The sequence below is a fragment of the Neodiprion virginianus genome, chromosome 3 (genome assembly GCF_021901495.1).
Source record: "Neodiprion virginianus isolate iyNeoVirg1 chromosome 3, iyNeoVirg1.1, whole genome shotgun sequence".
Taxonomy (NCBI): Eukaryota; Metazoa; Arthropoda; class Insecta; order Hymenoptera; family Diprionidae; genus Neodiprion; species Neodiprion virginianus.
Window position 1 is genome coordinate 31012791 of NC_060879.1, and position 24973 is coordinate 31037763.

A 24973-nucleotide genomic window follows, 5' to 3' on the forward strand; every position below is an offset into this window, starting at 1 on the left:
CTTCGCCAAACCGCGCTGGAATTCAGATCGCAGCCGGCCAGGAATACCCTGATCTCCAAAAAAAAAAAGAAAAAAAATCTCCACATGTCGATACTGCCTTGCTCGTTGCCTATCGCCTACTCAAAGACGTACCGTTTAGACGCCAAGAACGGGAGCTCATCGAAATCCCTTAAAGGCAATCTGTTGCCTCAGTTCCATTTGAATATCATCATCTATAACCATCCTCGTGTGGATAGTCTTTGACTGATGCGTTCATCTCGTAATTAATTTGTGTTATGACCGCGTTACGTAAGAACTTCCAATTAGTCGACGTTCTCGTTATAAACATTCACATCCAACCGAAGTCGCGTTTTAATACTTGTTCGATAAACCTGGTTACGTCGTGCCATAATGATATTGAAAGCTGAATGGTTACCGTATGTGTAATGTACTATAATTTTTTGTACTCGTTATATTTCGAAAACCTGAAGGGAAGCGAATCAATGTTCATATATTCGAATTATCTCACATATTGAATGGAAATATTCTCGTATTTCAGTTCGCTAAACGCAGTGCAGATTCAGCTGTGTCAGAAAATGACTCGCAACTCCCCAAACTCCGAGGCTACTTGTAGGTATTATATGTGAAAATAATGACGTACGTTCAAACGAATTATTATACAACTATATTATTTCAAACGCGAAGTGGGTGTTTCGGGGAGAAATTTGAAATTTATCTCGATTGTCCATATAACTCTCTCGTCTAGACATGACGTACATTAAAGTATAGTTTCAGGCGATATTATAGTATCAGCGTTTAGGTTGCGAGGATAATCCAATTCTGATATCGGTTTTCAATTCTTATTTCCCAGCGGTATTTCAAATGAGAATTTCTTTCCCTGTCGGGTGATAGGGGTCCGCATATTGGAGATGATGAATGGGCGGATGAATACCCTGCACATTTCACCCAACCTGCTCCGAGAAACGTTCATTTCATAAACGACGACAAGAATCCCTGGAAAAATGGTAGGTAAACCATTTCGTGTAGGTACCGTCGTGATTATTGAAACGTTAAAAAAGTGCACAGTTTTAACGAACGGGTGTATTATACCGGCCACGTCCAATCTCGACGAGATTGAGCAAATTGCAAAGGGCGTTCACAGGCCCTCGGGGCCCTGAAACCCAGACTATCGAGTCTTCTGTGGTTCTCGCCTGCAGAGCGACACGGTTCAACGCTCTTGTTCGGTCGGTTACCTAGTATTAAGAATTACCGGGAATTTTCACTAACGATAGAGGATTCTCACAACGCTTCGCGAATATATTTCAGAGAATACATCTCGAAAGTTCCCCCACTGTTGCCTCGAGTCTCAATAACCATTTTAAGACGCAACGTGCAAGTCATTTTCACGCCCTAGTCGTAATCCCGGACCCGCTTGACCTCTCGCTAAATTTCGATTAATTTAAATCTCCGAGCGAGGCGGCTTAATTCCCACGTCTCCTATCATTAAAGCCCGTTCCGCTCACCGGGACATAATTCAGTACTGGTTTCAACCCATCTCGGCCTCTGATCTATAAAATTCTGATACGGCGTAATATAGGTGCAGTTTCGTAGCAATTGGCTTCTTTTTGACGTGGCCAATTTAGATTATTCATGTTTACGGTTTCCGGACTTCTCCTCTTGATTATCCAACAAGTTGTCAGGTGGATAGCTTTCATCTCGAACGGTCTTGAAATTATTATAATATTTTACAAATCGTATGAGTCAAGCCCCGGCTAACTATCCAGCCTTACAATCCCACAAAACTCCAGCACTTGATATTGTCCGTAAACCTTTACCTTCAAATCGATACTATTCAATCTAAACTCAACAGATAATTCATTTATATAGATCGTAGCTTTGAACACCGACACAATGGTCACCGTACATCTAATCGGCCGATCGATTGTTATACGTTACATATCATCATCTTGTCATTTCAACATTAAAATCGCGTGCCTCATAATGGATGACACTTATTTTCTCGTTGAAAGCTTTTTTTTATTTTGCCGCTTTCAATTCTGAACAACCCATTGAGTTCAGAGGACGAAACGTGTATTCACGAATGTCTTTATACGTCGTTTCAATCGCACTTACGTGGAAAGAGTAAAAAAAAAAAGACTCCACGGTGGAATATATCAAGCGTCTTTTACAACCTCAAACAACCAATGAAAAGGCAAGAATCGAAAAGAAGTTAAAGAAAAAAAAAGAAACTAAGCAGAAGTACAAAATATTATATAACGCAATAATCTTGTGTAATACGCATGTGGTTCCATTTATAGACGTTTGGTAACGGATCTTTCTGTACGAAGCGCTGCATGAAACATACGCAGGCTACGAATGCGTTTATATCTCCTTTCTCGCTCGACAAATCGAACAGATTCAGGGTGACGATTGCAATTAATGAAAAATGGCAAAATAGCGTTTTTCCGTGTACAAAAACTCGAACAGATTATACACGAGTTGAATTTTCTATACATAGTTTTCTGTTCGCAGTCGAGCATGGGCATCGGGTTAAAAGCTCGTCTGTAAAAATCGCTTGATGTGGAAGGTAAGTTGAAGTAGTGAAGTACTCGTTGGGTAAATCCGACGATTTTCAGCGAGCCGAAGTACGCGGGGGACTTTCGCTGGCTGACTCCGCGCCTGAGCTAACCGGTAGTTACGCTCAAGATGCGCGTTGCTCGCGGGAAGGAATCTCACAGGATCGAGTGGAAGGCGTTCGTTGGTTCGTTGGTTCGTTGGTTCGTTCGTTGGTTCGCGTGGCCCACGGGGAGCTGACGCGCCGAGTAGAGGTTACTGCCCGGGCGCGAACGACAGCCGCGGCCACCCGTTGCATGGACCGAAGCACCCGTCGTCGCCCACGGACGATGGGCATCCAGGACCAGCGAGCAGCATCCGTGGTCGGAGGCTGATCGGAGACGCGAAGCTGAGGAGCGAGAGACTCGAGCGTCGCCGATGAGCACCGGTTGACCATGTGCGAAATGGCCTCGCTTCCCCCTTTCTTCCACCTCCGAATGATCGCTTGTCTAGCCGTCTTTGTTCCGCGAGGTCTGCCTTATACCTACATACCTATTTCTGTGGGTGTATCAGGGGCCACGTTTAAGCTGAACAGAAATCGGCTGACTGACGGATATTATCGCGGTTCGACGGCTTTCTATTACACTGTAATGTGCTTGTGTAGGTGTGTTCTCAACGTGCAAGTCGTAACAATCGAAAGTTGTTTTACCTAAAAAATACAGCTTGACCATTCGGACTATCCCCTTTCTTTTTAATACGCCACTGTCAACATTCACAATAAACTGAAGTTGGTTTTTTACGATTTATCAAATGACCATTACGTGTATGAAAGGTTCTTGGACGCGATCGGCGGAGTTGATATATTTAAAACGAAACCAACATTTTGGTAAAGATTTTGGAAGAACCGATAGGCTTAATTCAAACTTTTATTGCTGTTTGTACAATATCCCAAAGTTGTTTTATAATTAATTTCTCTCACTGCTCTGCGACGAAATTCTGTTCGATTCACAGTTGAATAAGAATTGCACTAAACAAAAATATTTTATGTGCACGTAATTCAACGCGTAATTTAAACAATGTCGTGGCTCGAGTTGACTCTTGTTTCTAGAATAATAATTATTATTATTCCTAACCTGATTGAGATTTGAATGGAAGTGACTGGTTAAATCGCGATTCTGTAGTGATAATATGTACTGCTCGAGACCAAACATAATAAATCCCGAACAAATATTTACAGCTTTGTATTCGTGACAATAGTCGTGATACACCGCGCGGTTTTATTGTACCGTCGTGTGCATAAAGAAAAATGTTATTAGAATAAAAAAGTGCGTGGTTACAGGTGTGAAGTATTTGGTCACGTATCTATTCAATCTTAACACGCTTTCCAGAATGTTGATTGTTCTTTAATACATTTTTTTCCTAACCCGAAGGCTGATTAACGAAATCTCGTCTCCCAATCAGAATATCGACCGAAAAATAAACGCGTTGTTAATAAATTGACCATCGGAAAAATTCCAAAGGCAATATAACCGAAACTATAAGTGTCAAGAATCCATCCACCGGATGTAGAATATTATTTTATCCGTCAATATTTGATATATACCTACACGGGTATACTTGGATGCAATTTTTTTAATCAGTCCAAGCAAAGTTTGTGGGTTTTTTACAAGAATAAGTAGCAAGTTCGAGTATCATGTCCGTGAGCAAATCGTATTGTGTAGGTTTAGCCAACAGCTTGCTTTGATATGAAACTACTTTTTGTAGAAATTTAATTCTGCGATCACTCGAAGAGGCTCAGTTACAAAAACATCAAATTATAACAGAATAAAATGACGAGAGAAAAAAATATGTAGTATGCCCAAGGGACTCATTCTATAATGGACTAAAAACTCGCGCACCTACACTAGCTACGCGAGATATGGGAGGATGCCTCGACTCAAGGTCTTCGGCTGCGAACGGAGAAAGTGCCAAGACACGCTCTCCGCTTTGAACAACCGCGGGAAAAGCGACGATGCAACAACGCATTCCTAATTTGATTTTCCTTACTAGTTCGAACCAGCTTCAAATAATTAATATACAAACGTGTCATAAATTGGTGGTAAAAGCTTTGAGCTTGTGCTTGCCAATTGAAAATAAATTCGATACCGCGCTTTCTGACTGAAGAGTTTCTTCGGAATTTTGGAATTATTGAAGTCTGAAATGTCCCTCAGCTACTCATGTATGTCGGCGGCGTTTCAAACACTGATTTTGTACCTTTTCTTGTTTTCCATTTCTCGAAACCTTCAAGATCTTCCCTACGATAGACACAACGCGATACGGCGGGCGCATACAAATCGACCAAGTTCAGAATACTCGTCCATTCTCGCGTGCGGACGGCGATTCTAGTCGTTCTGCGCCCGTACGTGACGATGATAATAACAGCGGCATTAATGACACTGAGATAATAACGGCAAAAATAGCCGTGGCATTCTGAAATAGGTTAAGGAAATTACAAATATTCCAAATACATCCAAAAACTCAACTTTGCATCTTCGAATCATTCGGATATCATGGAATGGCGATTCAAAAACTAGACTATGTGTGCTTGTTTCTGTATTGTTTTTACTTAAAATTATCTCAGGTGGGTACCTGAAATAAAACGAGTCTGGCGATGAACAACAATAAATTTCAAATGATCAGGATCAGATCATAATTATTTATTGCGAATGGAATACGTATTTCACAATTGAATTATAATGTACATTATAAGAGATGATTATTATTTATTGACTGATCGACTGATAAACTATTTTGAACACGTAACCATTTTGTTCGAGAGCGCGGTACTAAAAATGATCGGTGTGAAATGATTTCATTCTTCGACGCAAACGAATGACAGCATACTGCAGGATTGCTACTGAAATAATGGTCTTATTATGCCTATATTTACAGTGTGTAAATAAGTGAGAGGTACGAATGCAGTTCGACATGCGTTTACGGTGCAAGCGGTGCCTTTTAATCGCCTTTAATTAACTCCACGTCGGACAGCTCGTGCTCTGGCAGAATTGCGAAACGCCGGGAGTTGAAGAAAAGCGAATCCATAAGGTGTCGGTGCGGGTAGAAGGCGACCGCGTGGGCGCCCAAGGCTTCCAAACTCGAAGTACAAGTCGCCATTTACGGGCCGGTACACCGGCAGAGGCTGAGAGAGAGTGTCAGCCGAGAGGCTGACCGTCGTCGTCAGGAGAGACGGCCGCGTGAACCCTGCGGGGAAAAGAGCCGAGACGCGGAGGAAAAGGACGAAGAAAAAAGTTTATACGATGCGAAATAAGGCAATACGAAAGAGAGGATCTTTTGATTTGAAGCAATGATAAGGAAGAAAAAATTATAATAACCTGAAGGATGAAAAACTGGTCCTCTTCCGCTGCTGCTTTGTGCTCGTATACACACAAGAGCCGACGTTTATCGAATCAATTAAAACCGATGCGTACGGCTGCTAGATTACACTGCAGCTGTGTAAATCTGCCTCACATATGGTATTGTGTACGCACATAGTTCGCGATAATGAACGTGACATTCGAATAACGTCGTTATATTTACTTCAGGTTCAATTTGCTACAGGAGACAATCGTCTTTGAGAATAATTATTCGTTCACAGAGTGAATCATCGTGAAAAACTCATACGAACTACTCGTGCCACCGGATTTCTCGACTGGATTTTCATTTTGTTGAATTAATTATTTTTGACCATTCATATGGAGATTTTGACTGTGGTGATTTTTCGACAACGTAATTTTTTTTTAGATATCCTCTTACTTTGTCGATTTGGCAATTGACTGACACATTATTTCTGCAGCAAAGGTTCCTAGAGTAAATTTTCATTCTTGAACGTTGAGTCTGAACAGTTCGTGCCGAAATGGTTATGGTTCGCTTCGAAAGTTTATGCTTTTAGAGTAAATGGTGCCATACCAGAGGTTTCTGTGATACCGTTGGGAGAAATTTCTACAGTACACTTGACGCCCTGTGGGATAGTCGGATTACACAGTAACACACGCGCGTGAGGGACTTTTCCTACGTGATCCGGATGGAGGCAGCTGGGTCTGTAATTCATAAGTCGAGCAGGCTACATTGTCAACCTTCCGACAGTACGTTGAAGCAAACAATGATACTGACAGTGTAAGTATACGGTAGAGTAGAAGAGTCAACCACCTACTTTTCGAGGCAACAAGTCTGTTGCGCGAAGCATCGTTAAATTTTATAAGCTAACGTGTAATGGTTCCCATGGTGCAATAGATTGACGTGAAAGTTAATGATCGGAACGTTCCAACATCCCTGAAAATCGTTTCAGCCTTGAGATAAATATTTTTTACCCTCTAAGTTCTTATCGATACTGTAAAATCTGTGCACTCTAAAACTTGGGCCCTTTTTTTGGGAAAAAGTAACTAATTCTCTAGGTGAACTCATCAAATTAAGTCTGCATGTGACTTGTTCGACACGATGAGGATACTCCGACTCCATTTGCATGTACCGGCATTGATTTCAGAAGGTTCTAAACCTGACCTGAAAAAGCATAATCAACAAAGGCACAATGTCAGTTCGATCTGATTTTCATCACCTTTATCAGTGCAGAGCGGCGAGGAAGGAAGCGAGAAAAGAGAGACGAAAACCGGGGGACAGGTGCAGCGACAATAAGCGACGACGAGGGAGTGATTAACTGACCCTTCGAAGCGTGACCCTACCCACCTGCGCTCCGTGTCCCTTACAATACCCGAAATCTACCCGCCAGAATTTCTATATACATACACATATACGCGGTGCTCTGAAACATGCATAGCGCCCTCGAGACTCGTATAAGACCTGATGTGAATGAAATTAGGATAATGTGGACGCAGGGACAAGGAAGTTTCATTTCCGTTCAGATGATTCCCGGAAGATTAGACCTAGCTAGCTTTTCCGTTGCAGTCTCGTTTTTGGGTAACCCTCGCAATTTTGTATATTAATTTCAGCTCATTGCTCGGAGCTGATTGATCAAAATAATCAAGGTGATCGTGTACGACAAGATTTTCAGTTTTTACATTAGCGAATATAATCGTCGAGGTCGATTGCGATATTCTCTCGTTTGGCTTTACTTTCCATTCGAATGACGTGGCTGCAACCGAGTACGGATCATCCAAACTAAACGAATAAACTCCGCGTACGTACGTATATGTACATAATCGGAAAAAATGTTTTTTATCATTCTTCGAAGTAGATTTGTATCTACTTATTCAAGTGTCCCGGATAAAGACTGAGAAGCGTAACAATGTACAGAATAATGCTTACAGAATTTTACTTTCATTCGGAGAAAAATAAAAAAGTCTAGCAAAATTTGCAATGTCTTCGTAGTTCAAGATTGCTATCCTTTCTTCATTCGATTAAAAAGTCGATTTCAGGATTTCAGTCGATCAACCATATAAAACCAATTTTGTCGCCAGCAAAATGTTACGATTCTGTAGGTATTGTTGGATAAATTATGACACAGCTTGAAGGTTCACCATGTTGGAAATTGAACGGAACTCGCATTAAATACCATTTGACACGAGGACGGTACATTATTCCGGAACACCCCGTGTAGCCGTAGGAGAATACACACATACGCACGTGTGTTTCAATACGAAGGTTAGGCACACCTCATACATGCAGTAAACGCATCCTGACCAAGGTAAATCTAGCCCATCTAATTGCAGGGTGGTGCAGGGGTGGAGTAAAGGAGGAACAGCAAAGGGAAGCGGACGGGAGCCGGAAGTTGTTAATGAATTCGTACGGTTTAGGCATGCATCTGTAGAGGTGAAACAGTGCGCAGGAAAGCTTCGCATAGCTATAGAATTTGAACTTTGAGGTGAGTAGGCGGTCCTCATTTGCCGCTACCCACACGAGCCACCGTCTAGATAAGGTAGGTACAGCCTTCAGCCTTGGTGCAGGATCCGTTGCGTGCATGCCAGCATTTCGATTTCTCACCTGCGATATCAAAATTGCAGAATCATTGAAACCGGGAAGATATTTATACCCGGTTGCAGGGATTAGTCGAGCACACCGAAGCACGTATAGAGTTCGTGGGAGCATGACAAGAGCACGCAAATGTTGAAGCCTGGTATCCGCGATTGTCAACGTCCGTTGTCTATTCGTGCCTGAAATGCCGCGACGAATGATCCTCGTTTGAAACGGTGAAGCAAATATTGAAACAACGGATTACGAGGTGCCAGACTCGCTGGTATAAACAGGCTAGAAAGTAGAAATTTGTCGGTGTAATGTTTTGGAGTGAAGAATGCGACTCGTCGTCGATAATTATTATTTAGTGAATAGAACGTTTTCGTCTCTTGAGCACCCGATGTAAAAATGTATGTAGATGAATGTTTACATGTTGGAATCTTACGCTTCCGATGGGAAGCCACGCAAGACGGGCAAAGCCGTCTAATAAATGATATGCGGATGTGCATATCATTAATTAGGAGAAGTTCATTGTTGGGAGATATAAATTCGAAAAACTGGTGATTTCGAAAAATGAACGACGGAGCCAGGAATCGAACCTGGTGTCTAGAGATGCTTGACCGGAGCCTTACTCCACTAAATTATTATTTAGTATTTGATATAAGCAATCGCTCAACCGTAGCGAGAGGCGACTGTTATAGATCATTTTCATCAAAAATTAAAAGCATTCCGATCGTTGTCAGATAATTTTTATATAATTTCTTTCAGTCGAAGTGAACGTATGCAATTATCGGCACTCCGCTACCGATTGCCTTGTGCGCAGAAAACACTTGAACATTCAGATTTGCATTGCGTGAAGATTTCTTCCATAACAGTAAACTGGGACGGCTGAGTACACACGTTAAATTGAATTTCCTGACAGGCGGTAACTTTCAAAATTCTTACTCCCTGAGAGATAATAACGCAATTCATGTAAAAAGCTTGTAACGAAATGAAAATAAGTCAGTACGAATAAAACGTAGCATCGGGTACCAGAAGCGGATACTTTCCTTGCCATAAATGGTTCTAGAGTTACATATTTCAATTGCTGAAAGAATTCATACGCAGTATAAGTGCACAAGGAGGTGATTTTCATACGGTATAATTACAGTGATTATTAGAAGAAATTTTTACAAATGAAATTAACAAGCAGCGAGTGTACGTATAACAGCTGTATTTATCAATAAAACCTGTTCATCGCTGTTCTTTCGTGCTCTTTAGTAATTTTCACCATTTAGCATGCGATATTATGCATAATGGTTAATTACATAAACGCAGTATCTTGCTAAAGATGAGAAATCATTGACCATTGTGTAGAAACATCTACTTACACAAATATCAATCAAGTTTCTAGACAAAAAGTTTCGTCGAATCATCTTGTTCCGCTTAAGGTACTAATCGCTGTGTAATTATAAGTCTGCAGAAGCGTTGCATCTGTTGTGAATCGGCGGAAAAATCGGATGGTGAAATTGGAATGATCTTGGTTGATTGAAAGGTAGATCGAAAACGGTGGTAAAGTAGATGGAAAGTGTGGGGTAAAGAAAGTGATAAGAAACGTTGCAAAAAGGAGAGTGAGAAGAATCTACCGGGGAAGATGATCTGTGCTGTGTTTATTGAAAGAAAAAAAAAAGAGACCGCGGAAAGCGGGCACGGGCCTTAAGTGCATGCTGTACATGATGTACAATACCACAAGGCGACTACGCCGTTAAATATATTCCAAGAGAGAAAATGCGATTGTTGTTCAGGTGAGAGCAAAGAGAGAAGGAGGTAGTGGAAAAGAAACCGAACCGCAAAGGACGGAGACACTGGCCACTCCAGAGGAAGGTGGGGAGTCCATCACGACGGCGGTGAGGGAAACGCGGGGAAGTTTGGATCGGCAGCCTGCAGTTGCCGTCAGCCTCGCCTCCCAGTGAGCCAAGCTAGAGTAGCGAGGCTGCTTTGCCGATTCGATACTTTTTTTTATACTTTTCACAAACGAACAAAAACGGTGTGTGTTTCTACGTAATTTGGTCAGTTTCGCCCTAACCGATTCACCGCCTGATACGCATGTAACCTTGGTTAAATAACCCAGTAACAATCATCCGTTCCAAGAACCAAGTCAACCGATTCATCCGATTCCGCAGTCGTCCGAACTACGCGCAACGCCTAACACCTAGAATATTCTTTGCCAACTAAACGCAAACACGCTGTAACGAGTAAAGGGTCTTTACCGAGTGATCAATGTGTGCGGAATAGTGCAGTCAGTGCCAGAGACCCTCGAGGAGACCGAGACGCTTGGGTAAGACTATTTCTCCGGATGCTGCACCGAGTCAGCCGTTGCTTTGCGTATACATTGTGCGAACGCGAGATGGCCGTTAGGAGTGCGACATCAAACTCTCCCATCCGATACCCGGAGTGAAGGCCGAATAAACAGACGGCGTACGTCACCTCCGTGTATACAGTATGCATAAATACGTCGTGATTCTGTACCGTGACCGAAGCTTCCAAGGTTTCCAATTTTTCCGATCTCTCTCGCGCTGCTCCGCACGCCACAATCGACATTCACGAAGTTGTAGCCACCTTTTATTACGATTATTTCAAGTGAGGCCTGTGTGCTTTTGTTATTTTTATTATCTCTCGACCAGGTTGCGTCACGATAATGTTTCGTCGTTGTTACCGCCGCGCTCGCATTCGCGTTGTACATCGTTTCTACGTCAGTTACATACACGTGCAACGCAAGATGCTAGCCATCCACGCTCCTGCCAGTTTACAAGTTTGCTCGATCCATTCGCACGGTGTGAAAGGATGATTTTTCTATTTATAGACCGATCATGGCCGAAAACGCACACAGGTACATACCTAGATCGAAAAGACCAACAACGGTGATGGTTGAACGCATGATAAGAGCCTCGGGAAGCCTTGGTTTACGCGAAAGAGCTTGTGGTACTCCAAATATCGCGTGCTCCTTACTCGTAACGAGGAACCGTATTTCCAGATGGTTTCGACGTCCCCGGAATAATTCTCCGAATGACGCGACCGCCATGTTGGTTCTCGCCCGAAATGACGTCATTGGTAGAGTCTTCGCCTCTCCGCGGGTCCGGTCCTCGTCCGTTCGCCACACGCCATCCCAGTCTCTTGACACGTAAGTGTGGTCAGCTCACGCATGTGTGCAAAGCGTAATATGCGCTGACTGGAAATACACGGAGGCTGCGTGCCTGGCTGTCGGTGTGTTGGGTAAACCGTTCGTATCTACGAGTATATGGCGTGGCACAGGACACGAAGCAGTGAAAGTTAGCCTTTGCGCAACAATATCGACTCGGCCGGTCTTATTTGACGCCTGAAACGAAAAAGTTGGAGCGGCGGTCGGCGGTATGTACCACGTTTGTGTGGGCACACGCGTACAACAACATACTGTACGTTCCTGGACATCCTATAGTATGCACATAAGTTATAACGCCTATTATGATTATAACAACATAGATTCCTACACGCGGGTTGTCGAGCTGGAGAAAAATAACAGTCACTTTACGGAGCGAGATCGTACAGAGACAAGCGATGCAGCAAACAGCTTGAAGATCATGAACCAAGATTATACGGTCGGATTTAACATTTCCAAGGTCATTTGCACAAACTGGAAAAAAGTGGATACGGTTTTGTGGGGAAGAAATATCAGCAACCTCACAATCTTAATCGTACTACTCTGGTCGAATAGACGTTAAACTAGAGGTTATACTGAATTCAACATTGGGTACTGGTGTCACTTCACAGAACGTAACACTTTACCAGGTGCAAAATGGAGGTAGTTGAAAAAGAGTGTGTGATACTTTTCCTAGCTTTACTATGCGTCAATTAAAACTGATGAAAGTTTCGTTAAACTCCAAACAGGTTGTACTTACCGCTGTGGAACCTGAACGGTTCTAGCTGTAACATTCATAAAGGCATATCATTCGCAGTCTGCGCCAGCAACTCTGCGGCCTTCTTTCGAACGATCGGACCGCTAATGATTAGAGATTCCGTGGCGTAAAATGTATAAGACTTGTTCCGTTCGCATCGATTAACCCATTGGTTGATTAGTTTGGAGGAAAAGTAGAAATAATTTGTCAGTGCATAGAACTAATGGAAACCCTAATCGTGCCTGAAGGCAGCTAAAGCGGAATTATTTAACAGAAGCGAATGCTACGTCAAGTTTCCTCCGCAGAGCTCGATCGGAGAATCGACAAGCTGAAAAATTTCATTTAGTTCCACGAAATATCAATTTTCTCGTCATCTCACTTCTCAGTTGCCATTCGGCAGTTGGGTTGCTGGGATCGAATTATCCAAGCTTCCGACGTCGCGTCGCGTCGTGACAGTGTCGACGGTCAAGACAATCCGGGTGATTGATACCAACCGAAACGAATGCAAGGAAAAATTCACTTCGCGGAGCCGCAGGTACCGGAGAGAAATCCTCGGGCCAAAAACAGCCGCGAATTTTCTTTGCATTCCCGCCTCCGTCAACCTCACAATCAGTGCTGTCGCAATCCGCGCGCTCTAGGACGAACCAACGGTACCGATCGCCCTGGCTCTTGTGCCAGGTTACACTCGAGTGCGGAAGAACAACTGCATAGCGAACCTCACCGTCTTGAGAAAGCTTCATTCGAAACTACGGGATGTCCCAGTGCACTGATATGGCGGGGCTGGAGACGGGCAGAACGGGAACCGAAACCTTGCGGGAAAAGAGCATTGGAATTTGGTGTTTGTTTCGCGGAAATCGAGAGGTGCGACCAGGCAGTTGTCACAAGGGCAACAATGAGTGTTGAGTCACGCCGAGCCTTAGACTTCTCATTAATTTTTCAATAGCATCCGTTCTCCGCCCGAATTTTAAACTCACGACGTCAGTAAAGTGGAAAGAGAGAGAAGAGGGGCGATGCTTTAGCCCAGGCATGTCAAGAACGATTCAGCTCGCAGCGCCAACAGCCGTCACGTATTCCTCGTAAAATTATTCGAATTGGAATATCCATTATTCTTGTGTAAACAAGGCCGGTGGATGAGTCGTGAATTTCAATGGGATAATCGCGAATGGGTGAAAATTAAAAGGTGAATTCGGATGCCATGGATACGTCTGAAATTCGGCTAAAGAGAGCGTTTTCTTTTCGGGACGAGTTGTAGAAGGGGTCAGCGGTCTTTGCTCGAGTGCGTGAGGAGCGAGGTGTATGGCTCGGTACCTGAATAATGAACGGATGGAAGCATATACGAGACGGGAACAAAGAAGACATACGTGTTACACGATTTTCCAACAACGATCCTTGTTGACAATTCATAACGAGTCATGCATGGGACTTCTTCTTATTCTTCTTCTTCTCCTCTTCCTCCCCCTCATTCTTTCTCGTCGTTAGTAATAAAACTTCCTATCTGCGTCGATGTCGCATCTACTCTGCTGTGCGACGCGTTACGTGCTGCATGTTTTTAGAGCCGGAAATGTCGAAGGTCGTCTTCGTATCGCCGCGCGATGGCTTGTCTAGCTCATTGGTTCCGTCTTTAACAGGCCTGTAAGCTCTGTTCGTCGGGTCTTCCTGTAGTCGTCCTAATCGCTGGCCGACCAGTTAACTTACGTAATACTTGAAACCTAGGTGCGTTCTTGTACAAAAGCATTCGCGAGTCAACTTGCCAGACCTTTATTTATTCGGACAACGGGGCAGTCGAAAGACAGTAAATGTATCGTGACAGCAACACGTTCTGCGCCTTGTAGCACCGTTCAAGCTCCTCTCGGCGGCGTATTTATCACAGTTCTCGGCACAACAGCAACCCGCCATCGTGCACATTTGATCATGATTTATTTACTAATGATGTAAACGGAGTACAGAACCTGGGAGTGCTGAATAAGCACCCTGTTTTCAAATTTTAATAACGTTGATTACTTTTTCAGTAACCAATAAGTGATTCGTTACTCGGATTACGCGGTTTATGACTCTTTTTGCAAATGAGAAACCTAATTGGAAGAATATTCTGACAGCAGTTGCAAATTATTACTAGTCAAACTCCAAGAACGCATACCTATGAGTTGTAATTGATTTAGTTTTCGGGTTTACCCATTTGATGTCATTGTTTTTCGTAGTACTTTTGAACATGTACCGAAAATGAAAGACATGAATAAACATGCTATCCAACCAAGTGCAGTTAATTAGATGTGCGATCACTAAAAATTTGAATTTCGAAGTATTGATGCGTATACTAAAAATTCCATCATCATTCTTCACGAAAATAATTTTAAGTTTACAATTAGACAAGAACACGATAATTTTTCTTTTCAACACAATCCAATTGATTCTTGTTACGATTACGAAGTGCATTGCCAGAAGCTTTTTTTAATGAATACAAAACCCTTTATAGAATTTTGAATACAGCGTATAGATTTTGTTCATTATGTTCGGACAACAATGTGTAAAGTATAGGTGGTAAAAATAAATATCCATAATAAAACAGTTACACTCCATATGGAATTTTTATGCGTGTACAAGTTTGATAAAATTCATAATGTTTTCACGATTAAAAATTCTTTTGCAGAACTTCCAGCCATGGGACGGCGATGAGACATTAATTTACCTGGAACAAGATGGGTCATCGTTACGTGACCAAGGTAATAAAACAGCATATTTGTCACGAGTATGATATTCGATACTAAAAAATATTATGATCACAAATAAAATGCAAATGCATTGCATTGTTGATAATGTTGATACATCATCTTGCCGACGAAACTAGCTAGAATGGTTAGTGTAACGGTGTCTGGTGCACCGGAGCATGTACCGTGAAGAAGAGGCGAGCGAAAATCCCATTGTTAAAAATGGACGAAATTTTCATCCGAACGTTCTCTGAGCGCTCGTCAAACTTTCAAACATCTATACGGTAAAGACGAATGGAGTTAGGATTAATCCCCCCCCGTGAACTCGACTCCTCTTTGTACCTACGCAATCTCCCTGAGTGAGCGATGTTAATATCCTTCGAGGAACTGAACACCACCGAAAGGTTCCCCGAAGCAAAAGGAAATCTCGAGGGATGTACGCCGACATGAATGCATTGTTTCAAAGTTGGCAGACACACTCGAAAGTCGTCGAGGAGACGACCGTTTCTTACACAACGCTTTGCAGCCTTGCTCTACATACTTCACTGACTGACTGACTGGATTCTGCAGTTAAGTTTCACGTTTCGCGTTTCGCGTACGTCAATACTGCAGGAATCTAAGCTCTGTACACACTTGGCGCCATTCCGTATTCGATCACGTACTCCAGCTCACATTTGCCTAACCCAGTGGTTACGCGTCTTGGGACTCGGCAAAAAGTACTAACGACATCTCCCGATGTGGATCCACCATTATGTTAAATTGAAAATCGAATTACCGTTGTACATTTCACGGCGTGGTGCGCCTTTGCAAATTATTATCCCGGTAATCTCGCAGTCGTCATTAATTGTAAGTCACGAATCATCCGTATGTTTTCAATCTGGACACTTAAGCTCCGATCTCTGCCCACACGTTTTTCATCGAGTCTGACATCATCGTCCAGTTCCTGCACCTACACATACCAATACGCTGCAAACAGTTACAGCCATTCACAGTATATACGTATATTATACGCACGCATTTACAGATCAGTGAGAGGCTGCGCGAGGTCTAAGCTTCACCGCGAATGCTTGATTAAGCGACCGTATCCCGTTAGTGATTTAAACTTAAAAAAAAGAAAAAAAAAACATGCTATCGAACGATTCAGACTCGATGAACGAAGAGTTAAATTATCACTTACCAGTTTGGAGGTCATTTGAAATACAGTTCTACCTCCACCAATCGTGCTGAATTTTCCTATTTAATTTAATCAAAACTTACCCGCCGGGACATGCTGCTTTCGTATCATGTGTTTTACGCAGAGATACATTCAACTAGGGAAAAAATATGTTCGTGGAACTTGCTCAGATCGTATCTTTCCTCCATAACCGGATTGTCCAAGGTCGGAGACTGTTCACGCAAAAATACCGTAGAATTTTTGCGACCCGTAGCTCGGATTCTGCTGGCGAATTGGCGATCCCCCGTTTAACGTGAATGACGTTACTTACCGATGACAGTGAATCCCGACGGAGACCCCTCGCTGGACTTTGCTCCCGACGGACAAAATAACTGCACAAAAAAGGGCCACTGGCTCGATGAACGTCGTAGGAATTCACGATGGTGAATCCTACCTTCGTGGGAAATATCAATCCTTACAGACGACGGACGAGTCTCCGCCGTCTTTTTGTTCAAAGTGCTCAAAGATATCGAATAGGTAGTGCAAGTGCTAAAAACAGTGGCAGAAGAGAGAAAAATAGCGAGAGAGTGAGGTAGAATCTGATACGCGGTATAGGGACACTTTACGCTTGACGAAAGATCGTCAAGGTGATTGTAGCCGTGGGTGTAGTTAAGCATGGTTCGAAGAATGGGCGAACAAAAGAAAATGGGGACGGGATTCCTTGGAGAGGATGCCATGGATTTTCTCCGAAAGAGTGAACTTCAACAAAGTCAAGGATATCCTTTCAAATTTTGATCTAAACAATCGAGAATAGTTTAGTTTCACCTAGTTAAAAGAGGTATTAAAATCGATTGTCTTCGTAGTGAGCTGCGCGGTTTGCGAAGATCGATTTACACGTGTATTTATGAAAATTTTTGCTATGCGCATTACAAAAAGATAATGAAAAGTTCTCATGAAATTTTTATTATTTACAGCCTGACATAATTTACAAGTTTGTCGATTCTACAGATCTTTTCACTGCTGTCGTAATTGTTACGATAAGGTTAGACTAACTCTGTTCAATACATTTTAATCAAAGGGATTGAGTTCGTTCTGCGGGGTGGAAAGTAGTCGCCCACAAGTAACCTTGAGAACAAGGACGTTTAATTTTAGTCACACTAATAATATAGCATCACATTTTACATCAGTATGCGATTCTGAGTACATCAGTGGTGGTTAAATTGTGAACTTTGAGATTTTAGGAAATTGGTAATTTCTACAAAACCAATTTCATTTTCAGATGTAACCACTTACATAAAGCTTTACGTATAGTAACATATTATTCGGCAAAAAACGCACCGTCTCTTGCTAACCAGGTCGTACTATTGATTTTTGTTTTTTTACACAATTTCGGCACTACTGGATTGGCTCAATTTCACGTCAAACTTTTCAGCACTTTGAAACGCTGAAAGTTCTCGCTTCTTTTTCGTTTTCCATTCGTCCGAACGCGAAGCGAGTTCAACCAGTACATTGGAATGCAGGCTCCTTGCAGACTGTCCAACGCGCATTGTCCTTGGGCAGCTTATAGCCGCGTACGTGGAGTGATCGTATATTCTCAATCACTGCTGGTGAAAGTGATTGTGAAGTCTAAAGGCAGTGATCCATTTTGGGCCTTGCTTGGCGCAATTCGTTTCATGAATTGATTAAGATTGGTTGACACGTTGGAATCACGATCTTTGCAAATTATGCGAAACTGGCCTTAGCGTGCGCTAGTTAGAATATCAGTATTTTCCCACCGGAACAACTTTCGCTGGACTCTAACTGGGAAAATCTTATTTGTGCCGTTGGCGCGTAACGTAACGATCGTATTACTATCTACTCGTAGCCGGTTGCAAATTACATATAGTTCTCCATGTCTATGGTACACTGTGCTGGGATCTTGCATCTAGGCATAACTTTGTCAATCAAACCGAAAACCATCAAATTGGACTTGAAAATCAATAATTACGATTACGCTTAAGAAACATTTGATATCATCCAATTGGGGATTTTTGTCGCATATGTTTTGAGCTTTAGTAAAAAATTTACAATTAAAGTTTATTTTATTTTTTATCATTTTCAGATGACGCTGTACCTGCTGATCCCCGTGTTCGGGGCGTTATTCACGCAGGTGTTGGCTCAGAGCAACTATGCTTCCCAGGCAAACAGCATCGAGTACCAGCCAGGACTCCCGCCTAGTACCGTTCTGGACGGCAAAGTCACAAAATTGGATGATATTTCTTCAGACATATCCCTAAATCGTACTAAAGCTCATCTGAACTGTGCTCAAGGCAGCATGGAAGTCGAGCTAAAATTCAATGAAGCATTTTACGGTGTAGCTTACGCTGACTTTGATCGCAACAGTGCCTGTATGGCTAGAGGAAACGGCGCTAATTTTACAAAATTAGAATTGCCACTTAAAGGTGCGTATTGCTACTCACTTGAGGCATCTTTGAGCTCAAGAACATAATAATCGACATTTTTTCAACATAGGCTGTGGCACGGTCCAGGATCCCCAGCGTGTTTTCACTAATAACATCGTGGTGCGATTCCATCCTGGTCTCGAAATGGAAGGTGACGAGGTTATCACCATTGTTTGCAGATATCCTCCTCCAGTGGTAATAGTACCACCGATAACGCAGCGTATAAGAACGTGAGTGAATATTGTATTAAAAAGTATCGGCTGGGATGGGAATTGTCAATAACCATTATCGGTATAATTACAGCGATGAACCAGCCGTAGTTCCTGTCCTGCCAGCACCACTCCAGGGATTCCAAATCCTTCTGATTATCTGCGCAATCCTGTTCCTCACGCTTCTACTTATTGGCTTGGGCTGTTCGTACATGTGCCTGAAGCGAAGAAACGTTCGCGTTATTCACCGGCATCCGTTCAGCACCGGATCCGGTTCTGAAATAACAAAAATGTCGACATCATCCCTCAGCAATTTGTCCATGATTGAGGGTCTCAAGATACCCAGGGCTCACGCGCTCCTTCACGCAGCTCCGTCATCCTCCGGAAGCGAGACCAATCTCGTCATCGACCATTCAGACACCCTTCCCAGCGACTATCCGAGTGAGAGCCATTCGGAAGTTGACGAAGAACGCTCCTTACCGGTTTCCTCCGCTGGATCCTACGATAACAAAGCTTTCATGCACCAGCAGCAGGCCGAGATTCGCACACCGAGTTCGCTCTATTCGGAATCGGTGGCGGACGCGGAGACCTCGGCAATGACGGCCGCCAATGCATCCAGAATCGCAGTTCCTCGACACCCCGTTGCTCTTCCAATAGAACCCAAATTCGACGTGCAAATGAGAGTGAAGAGAGCGCCACCTCCGCCACCTAGTCCGTTGCCGTCCGAGTCCGACGCAAGCATTGCCCTCGAAAGAAACTTGACGACAATTTTGGAAAGAGAGGAGTCCGCCAGATCGATGGAGAGTCCCGTCCCACCTGCACCTCAGATGACCTCGTTCTCGTACGTTCCCGAATTGCACTATCCCCCGAACGCCACCATATCCAGACAGCAAACACCGCCTGTGTACTCGAGGATTCTAAGGAAGCAGGCCGAGAGAGAGGCGATGGAACCACCGATGGCTATTCATCGTCCGAGGTCATTGACCTCGCTGAATACGGAGTTGACGGATACTCACTCCCTCACCGAAGTTACCGATAATACTCACGCTAGATACAAGGTCGCCAGCATTCTTGCACCGACGCCACCGCCTCCGCCATCCATTGGGCCGAGCACGCACACGACTGTTTTGCACCACGAACTACCCGCCGAACGAGTTGAGCCTCTCGTCGAGCCTGTGGTAGCTCAGAGGCGCCCGGAAATTACGACGCACGAGGTCGACGACGTCTTCCTGAGAACTGTAACGGAGAAGCGGACCATAGAGGACATTGAACGTCACAGACGGCAAGTGACCGAGTACCATGCCAGGCCACAAGTCCTTCCGGACCCGAAGTGGGACGTGACCATTCGAAACTATCCGACGGAGGAGCTTCCACCACCCCCTCCCGAGTGGGAGAACTTCTCTGACATAAGCTCAGCGTCTAATCTTACCATCACAAACGAACCAACGCCTCACGAACCGGAACCCGAGCTGCTCGATATGGTCGATACGAACATAGAGCCGACGTACACACCCAGGGTGGAGATGCCGTCCAGAATGATGGACGAAGATCCGGTTCCAAATTGGAGCGTCCTGATACGTGTACTGGAACCGCAACACGCGGCGGAATTGACGGAAGAGGAACGCGTCAAGTGGCGAGAGATAATCACCACGGAAAGCACCCTCCGCACTCTTCTTACCGAGGCTGTGGTGAAGGAGGATTACGAGCTGATCAGAAAGGACGTGCGATACACGAATCTATTCTCATCGGAGAAGTGGGACGTGATAATCAGGATCCTCAGCCCTCCGTCTTCGGCTCCGCCCGGAAAAAGTGGGCAGCGTTACAAGCGCGGAAAGGGTTCCGAGTGGGACACCAGATCTCGAAGGTCGTCCCTACCGACGCTCTACGAGTACGAGAGTGACGGCGGCAGCTCCGTCAGGACGCTGACCCAGGACCAGCGGCAAGGAGGAGGCGCTCCTCTTCCTCCTGGTCGCTACAGACGCTTGAGCTCGACAACTCGGGGAGGCAGCGAAGCCGATCTCAGATCCATGTCGGAGATGACAGTCAGGGACTTCGCCAGAGCGGATCGCGATGATCTGACCAGTCTAAGCTCTTACGAAGGCGAGTCTCTCGTCAGGTCGTTGAGCCAGCCGAGTCTTGCCAGGTCCGGTTCTGAGTTCACAGAACACTGGGGGGTTCCCAGAGGAACTTGGGGCGGCGAGGACGGTGTCAGTTCGACGGAAACGACACCGCGACCCGTGAGGCGGATGCCCTATCAGCAGCACCACCAGCAGGTGACCTCTTCCGTCTTCAGCAACGCTCAACAGGGCGCGATCACTGCCAGCGGAGCACCGGGGACGCAGGGAATGGTCTTCAGGGAGGCCAGGTACTCTGAGACCGTTCGAGAAACCCAGCAACAAGGAAGTTCCAGTTGGTTCCATGACGACTCGGAACCGGAAATGCAGATCTGAGGATCTTTATGATTACGAAATTAGGGAGGAAGTGATACAAATACCTAATGATGACGCAGCGTCGTCTCATAGTCCAAAATCAAAATAGATAATCGAAGGGACTTCTCCGAAAAATTCACGTAGGTGCGCGATTTTCTTTTAACAATATCGAAAAAACGCACTTGGCGGAAGTAACGATTCAATTCTAAATATACGTGTATTATCGGCAAAACCCTAAATCCGGTGAAATAATTGTGATACTGTTTTTTCGGCATAACCAATTTCACCTTGTTGCATCAGAAATTCTAAGGGATCGGATTAATCTTAAAAATCATAGTATTCCAGTTTATAAAACGATTGGAATTATATCGCTTTCTGAACAGACCAATTTTCATATATTAGGCTTCATCTTTGAATACATCTACTTACAATTCGCGAATAAAATATAATTTTATTCCATTTCGCAAATCGAGAGGCTTGTGTTTGTTATGATAGATATTTTGTCTCAACTTTAAATTGGAAAGTATTACTTTTGATTCGATTTTTTCATAATTCGATAGGGATATAACCATAAAAAAAGAAGAATAATTAATTATGCAAAATCTACACCGTCACCGGTTGTAACTATCTTCGTCGTACAGTGTATGAACTATCATTGAATTGGTCAGACCAGTTTTAACGGATTTTGGGGTATGAAGTTCAGTATGCACGTAGTTATATTTATGCAGGGACTAACGGCACTCCTTAAAGAAGAACGTACGAACTTGGCGTGTTTATCGTGTGTGCTGAATTTGTTCTATCTCTATCAAATGTTCCACGAATCCATAAAATGACGTACTGTTACTAGTAGCGTAGAAACGATTTGAGATTCGCAACGGCCAAGTCACAACTACACTAGAAAGATAAGACACGCACGAGGGTAGCTAGCAACTTATAATTTCGTTCAACTGTTTGAAAGTTTAATTGAAAATCCCTCGGCTGTGTCCGCGTTCGTTTTTTGGCCGTTGGTCCCTTCCGTTTGTACTTCCGCTTTCATCCCTTGGAATATCGGATCACAGTAAGAGACCCTGCTGAAATTCCCGTTGAACCTCGCCGGTTATTCGGATGCGAATACCGCCTTCCAAGTACGAGACCTGTCGCCAGGGTCAGGACAACGGGTCTTCTTTAAAGCTACACTGCCAGACCGAACTTCTGAGCTTCCCAGGCGTAAATTAATGCTCGCTCACGTAGGATCGTCATTGTTATGTTAATCGCTCGAGCTCGACAGATCAGCTGACTTGCTAACGGACTTGAAAACTCGTCGGTACGTTTTCTCGGCATTCGCCGAGCCTGGCGCTCCTGCATCGCGGCTCGACATAACCATTAACATTCAAATCTTTTTTTTATTCTCGTAGGTATATAGACATTGCCCTCGCTAAGTTGGAGAGATTTCGAACTCCCATTATTAACGGGGATTAATCCGTCCTGCGGTTCACCAAGTCTTGCCGCGAAAGTCATTAAAACGATACGTTTAAATTAGCATTATAATTACAAAGTTCACGGCTGGAGCGAGACTCTCGTCAACTAATCTACCTTATACGTTCTATCGAGGAAAGGGATTTTCGTAGCACCGCTCGCAAACGACAAGCCAGGCTTTACACTAGCTACTCGCGTTTCCCCCGGTTTAATCTTTCTAACCTCTGTCTCTCTTTACTTACTTTTCAATTTTCATTTTAAACAATTCTTGAGGGTGCGAGTGGGACTGTAGAGTTTGGCTGGAAATGTTTTTAAACTAATAGGATTAACGGGACAATAATTTTATGCGTAACTCAGACTTGGCTTCCTAACAGGAAGGTCAGACAGATTTTGAAAGTCTCCAATTACGATGAGAGTAAAATGAACCCGACTTACCGAAGCTTGGCCACTTTCGAAACTTGACTGACCGTATTCCCTTGCGATCGCTAGTGATAATAGGATTAGGTAAAAAGTGGTGCTGGGTCTACGCTTAACGATTAGTTAAACTACGATAAATTCTATACCATTCGTATACATAAAGACACATGTACGTACCTACCTATCGTATTCAAACTTTATACCTACCAGTAGATAATGTACGCATACTGCAAATAGATACATGTATATGTTTTCTGTATGTATGTATTCCACTGATACATGTAGTTTGAACAGATAAATGCAAATATTGATAAAAGTGTCAAAAAAATAATATACAAATATATAATATTGTAACACGTTATACGAATCTAACGAGAATCAAAAAAAAAAAAGAAACCTATTTTGTAACTTGGATGAAAATATTTCGAATGTCTTTGTAAAAGGGTCGTTGCACGTTATAATTAGTACACATACGTTTCTCGCCAGTTAATGCATTTCAACGAATCGTTATTTCGACAATCCTGCTCAATATACAAAGTTATACATAACCAACTGCCAGCCAACCAGATATGCAAAAACTATGCCCCTTTTTACAGAGAGTCGGTCTATTGTCGACATATATTTTTAGCCATTTAAATTTAGTTACTTTAGTAAGGTGCTACTCTGTATATACACTGACTCAATGTGAAGAAAAAATTCGTCCCTACAATTCGACAGATTTTTAAAAAGTAATACGAGGGAAATTACGTTGCGAGACGTACGGTTTTATTTCTAATAAATTGTAAAACACTCGTTGTAAATTTTCACTAATTCTTTGAAATAAAATGTAATGATGCTTCTACTATTTTTACGTAAATCCATCTCGAACTGCCGAGTAATCTTCTTCCAATTACGCTTGCACTCTTTAGTCGCATCAGTTTAAATTACACTCGATCGCTGTAAAAGTTTCACCGAAAGTTGCGAGAACTGTACATATAAGCTTCAGTTGAAGAACCGCTCGTAAGCCACCTTCGACGGACTCAATAAAATAAACGAGATCGCAGGTGATCGGAAGAGGGTCAGATAAACCGATCAATTTTTTATTACGTTATAAGAAAAGTGCGCATCACAATAACAACGCTGCACGGCGTAAGAATATGATACAGACGGAATGGAATAATCAATAGCAGAATGGAGGTAGTGGCATATAATTATAATCATTCACACACCGCAAATCCATAACCAAAGAATGAACAAAGCTGCGATAAATCAGCTGTAATTCTGTGCAATGGGTAAATCGTATAGATTCATGGATTCGAACGTTTCCAATTAACCCCAGCTGTTCTCTTTGTTCGTTTTTATCGATTTACTGAGCGTGCAGAAATAAGCCAGCTCGCCTAATCCCCGGTGTATCCGGGCTGCTGGGCTCGACGTCGGCTATCTTAACGTGGACCATTGTATTCTATGCAGAGTTTTTTTTTTCAGCTCCGAGTGAGGCTAAAAAACGTGACATGTTTTTTCGTGGTAAAAGGGTATCGGGGGTCCTTTATGATAAACTTGAGGGATTGCTATTGCTTCACGGTATCAAGTAGTAGAATAACGCCAGCGAGACCCTCGATCTTTTCACGCCCACAGCTCTTCGGCACATTAAAGGTATCAAAGACCGAATATAATTAACGAACCACGATAGCTCCAGCGGTTTATCATTCTTCAGGGGCAGCGTGGTCAATCCTATTCTCCAGCTTCATTTGTCTCACTTGAAAAGTATTCTACGGCCGTACCCACATTTATCATCCCCT

The 24973-nt window shown here is 43.4% G+C and overlaps 1 protein-coding gene across 4 annotated transcripts; it reads left to right on the forward strand.

The window, feature by feature from the left end:
- The first annotated feature begins 10379 nt into the window (after nucleotides 1-10379).
- On the forward strand, nucleotides 10380-24039 carry LOC124299975 (uncharacterized). Of its 4 annotated transcripts, none has more exons than XM_046753512.1 (5): nucleotides 10380-10501; nucleotides 15034-15106; nucleotides 18346-18685; nucleotides 18756-18915; nucleotides 18989-24039. In XM_046753512.1, exons 2-5 carry the CDS (start codon nucleotides 15083-15085, stop codon nucleotides 21342-21344), a joined length of 2880 nt encoding a protein of 959 aa, XP_046609468.1. In that variant the 5' UTR covers nucleotides 10380-10501; nucleotides 15034-15082; the 3' UTR covers nucleotides 21345-24039. The 4 variants fall into 4 exon arrangements, with proteins under 4 accessions (XP_046609468.1, XP_046609467.1, XP_046609469.1 ...); XM_046753511.1 differs by having other exon boundaries at nucleotides 10398-10792; XM_046753513.1 differs by having other exon boundaries at nucleotides 10399-10523.
- Nucleotides 24040-24973: the final 934 nt, after the last annotated feature.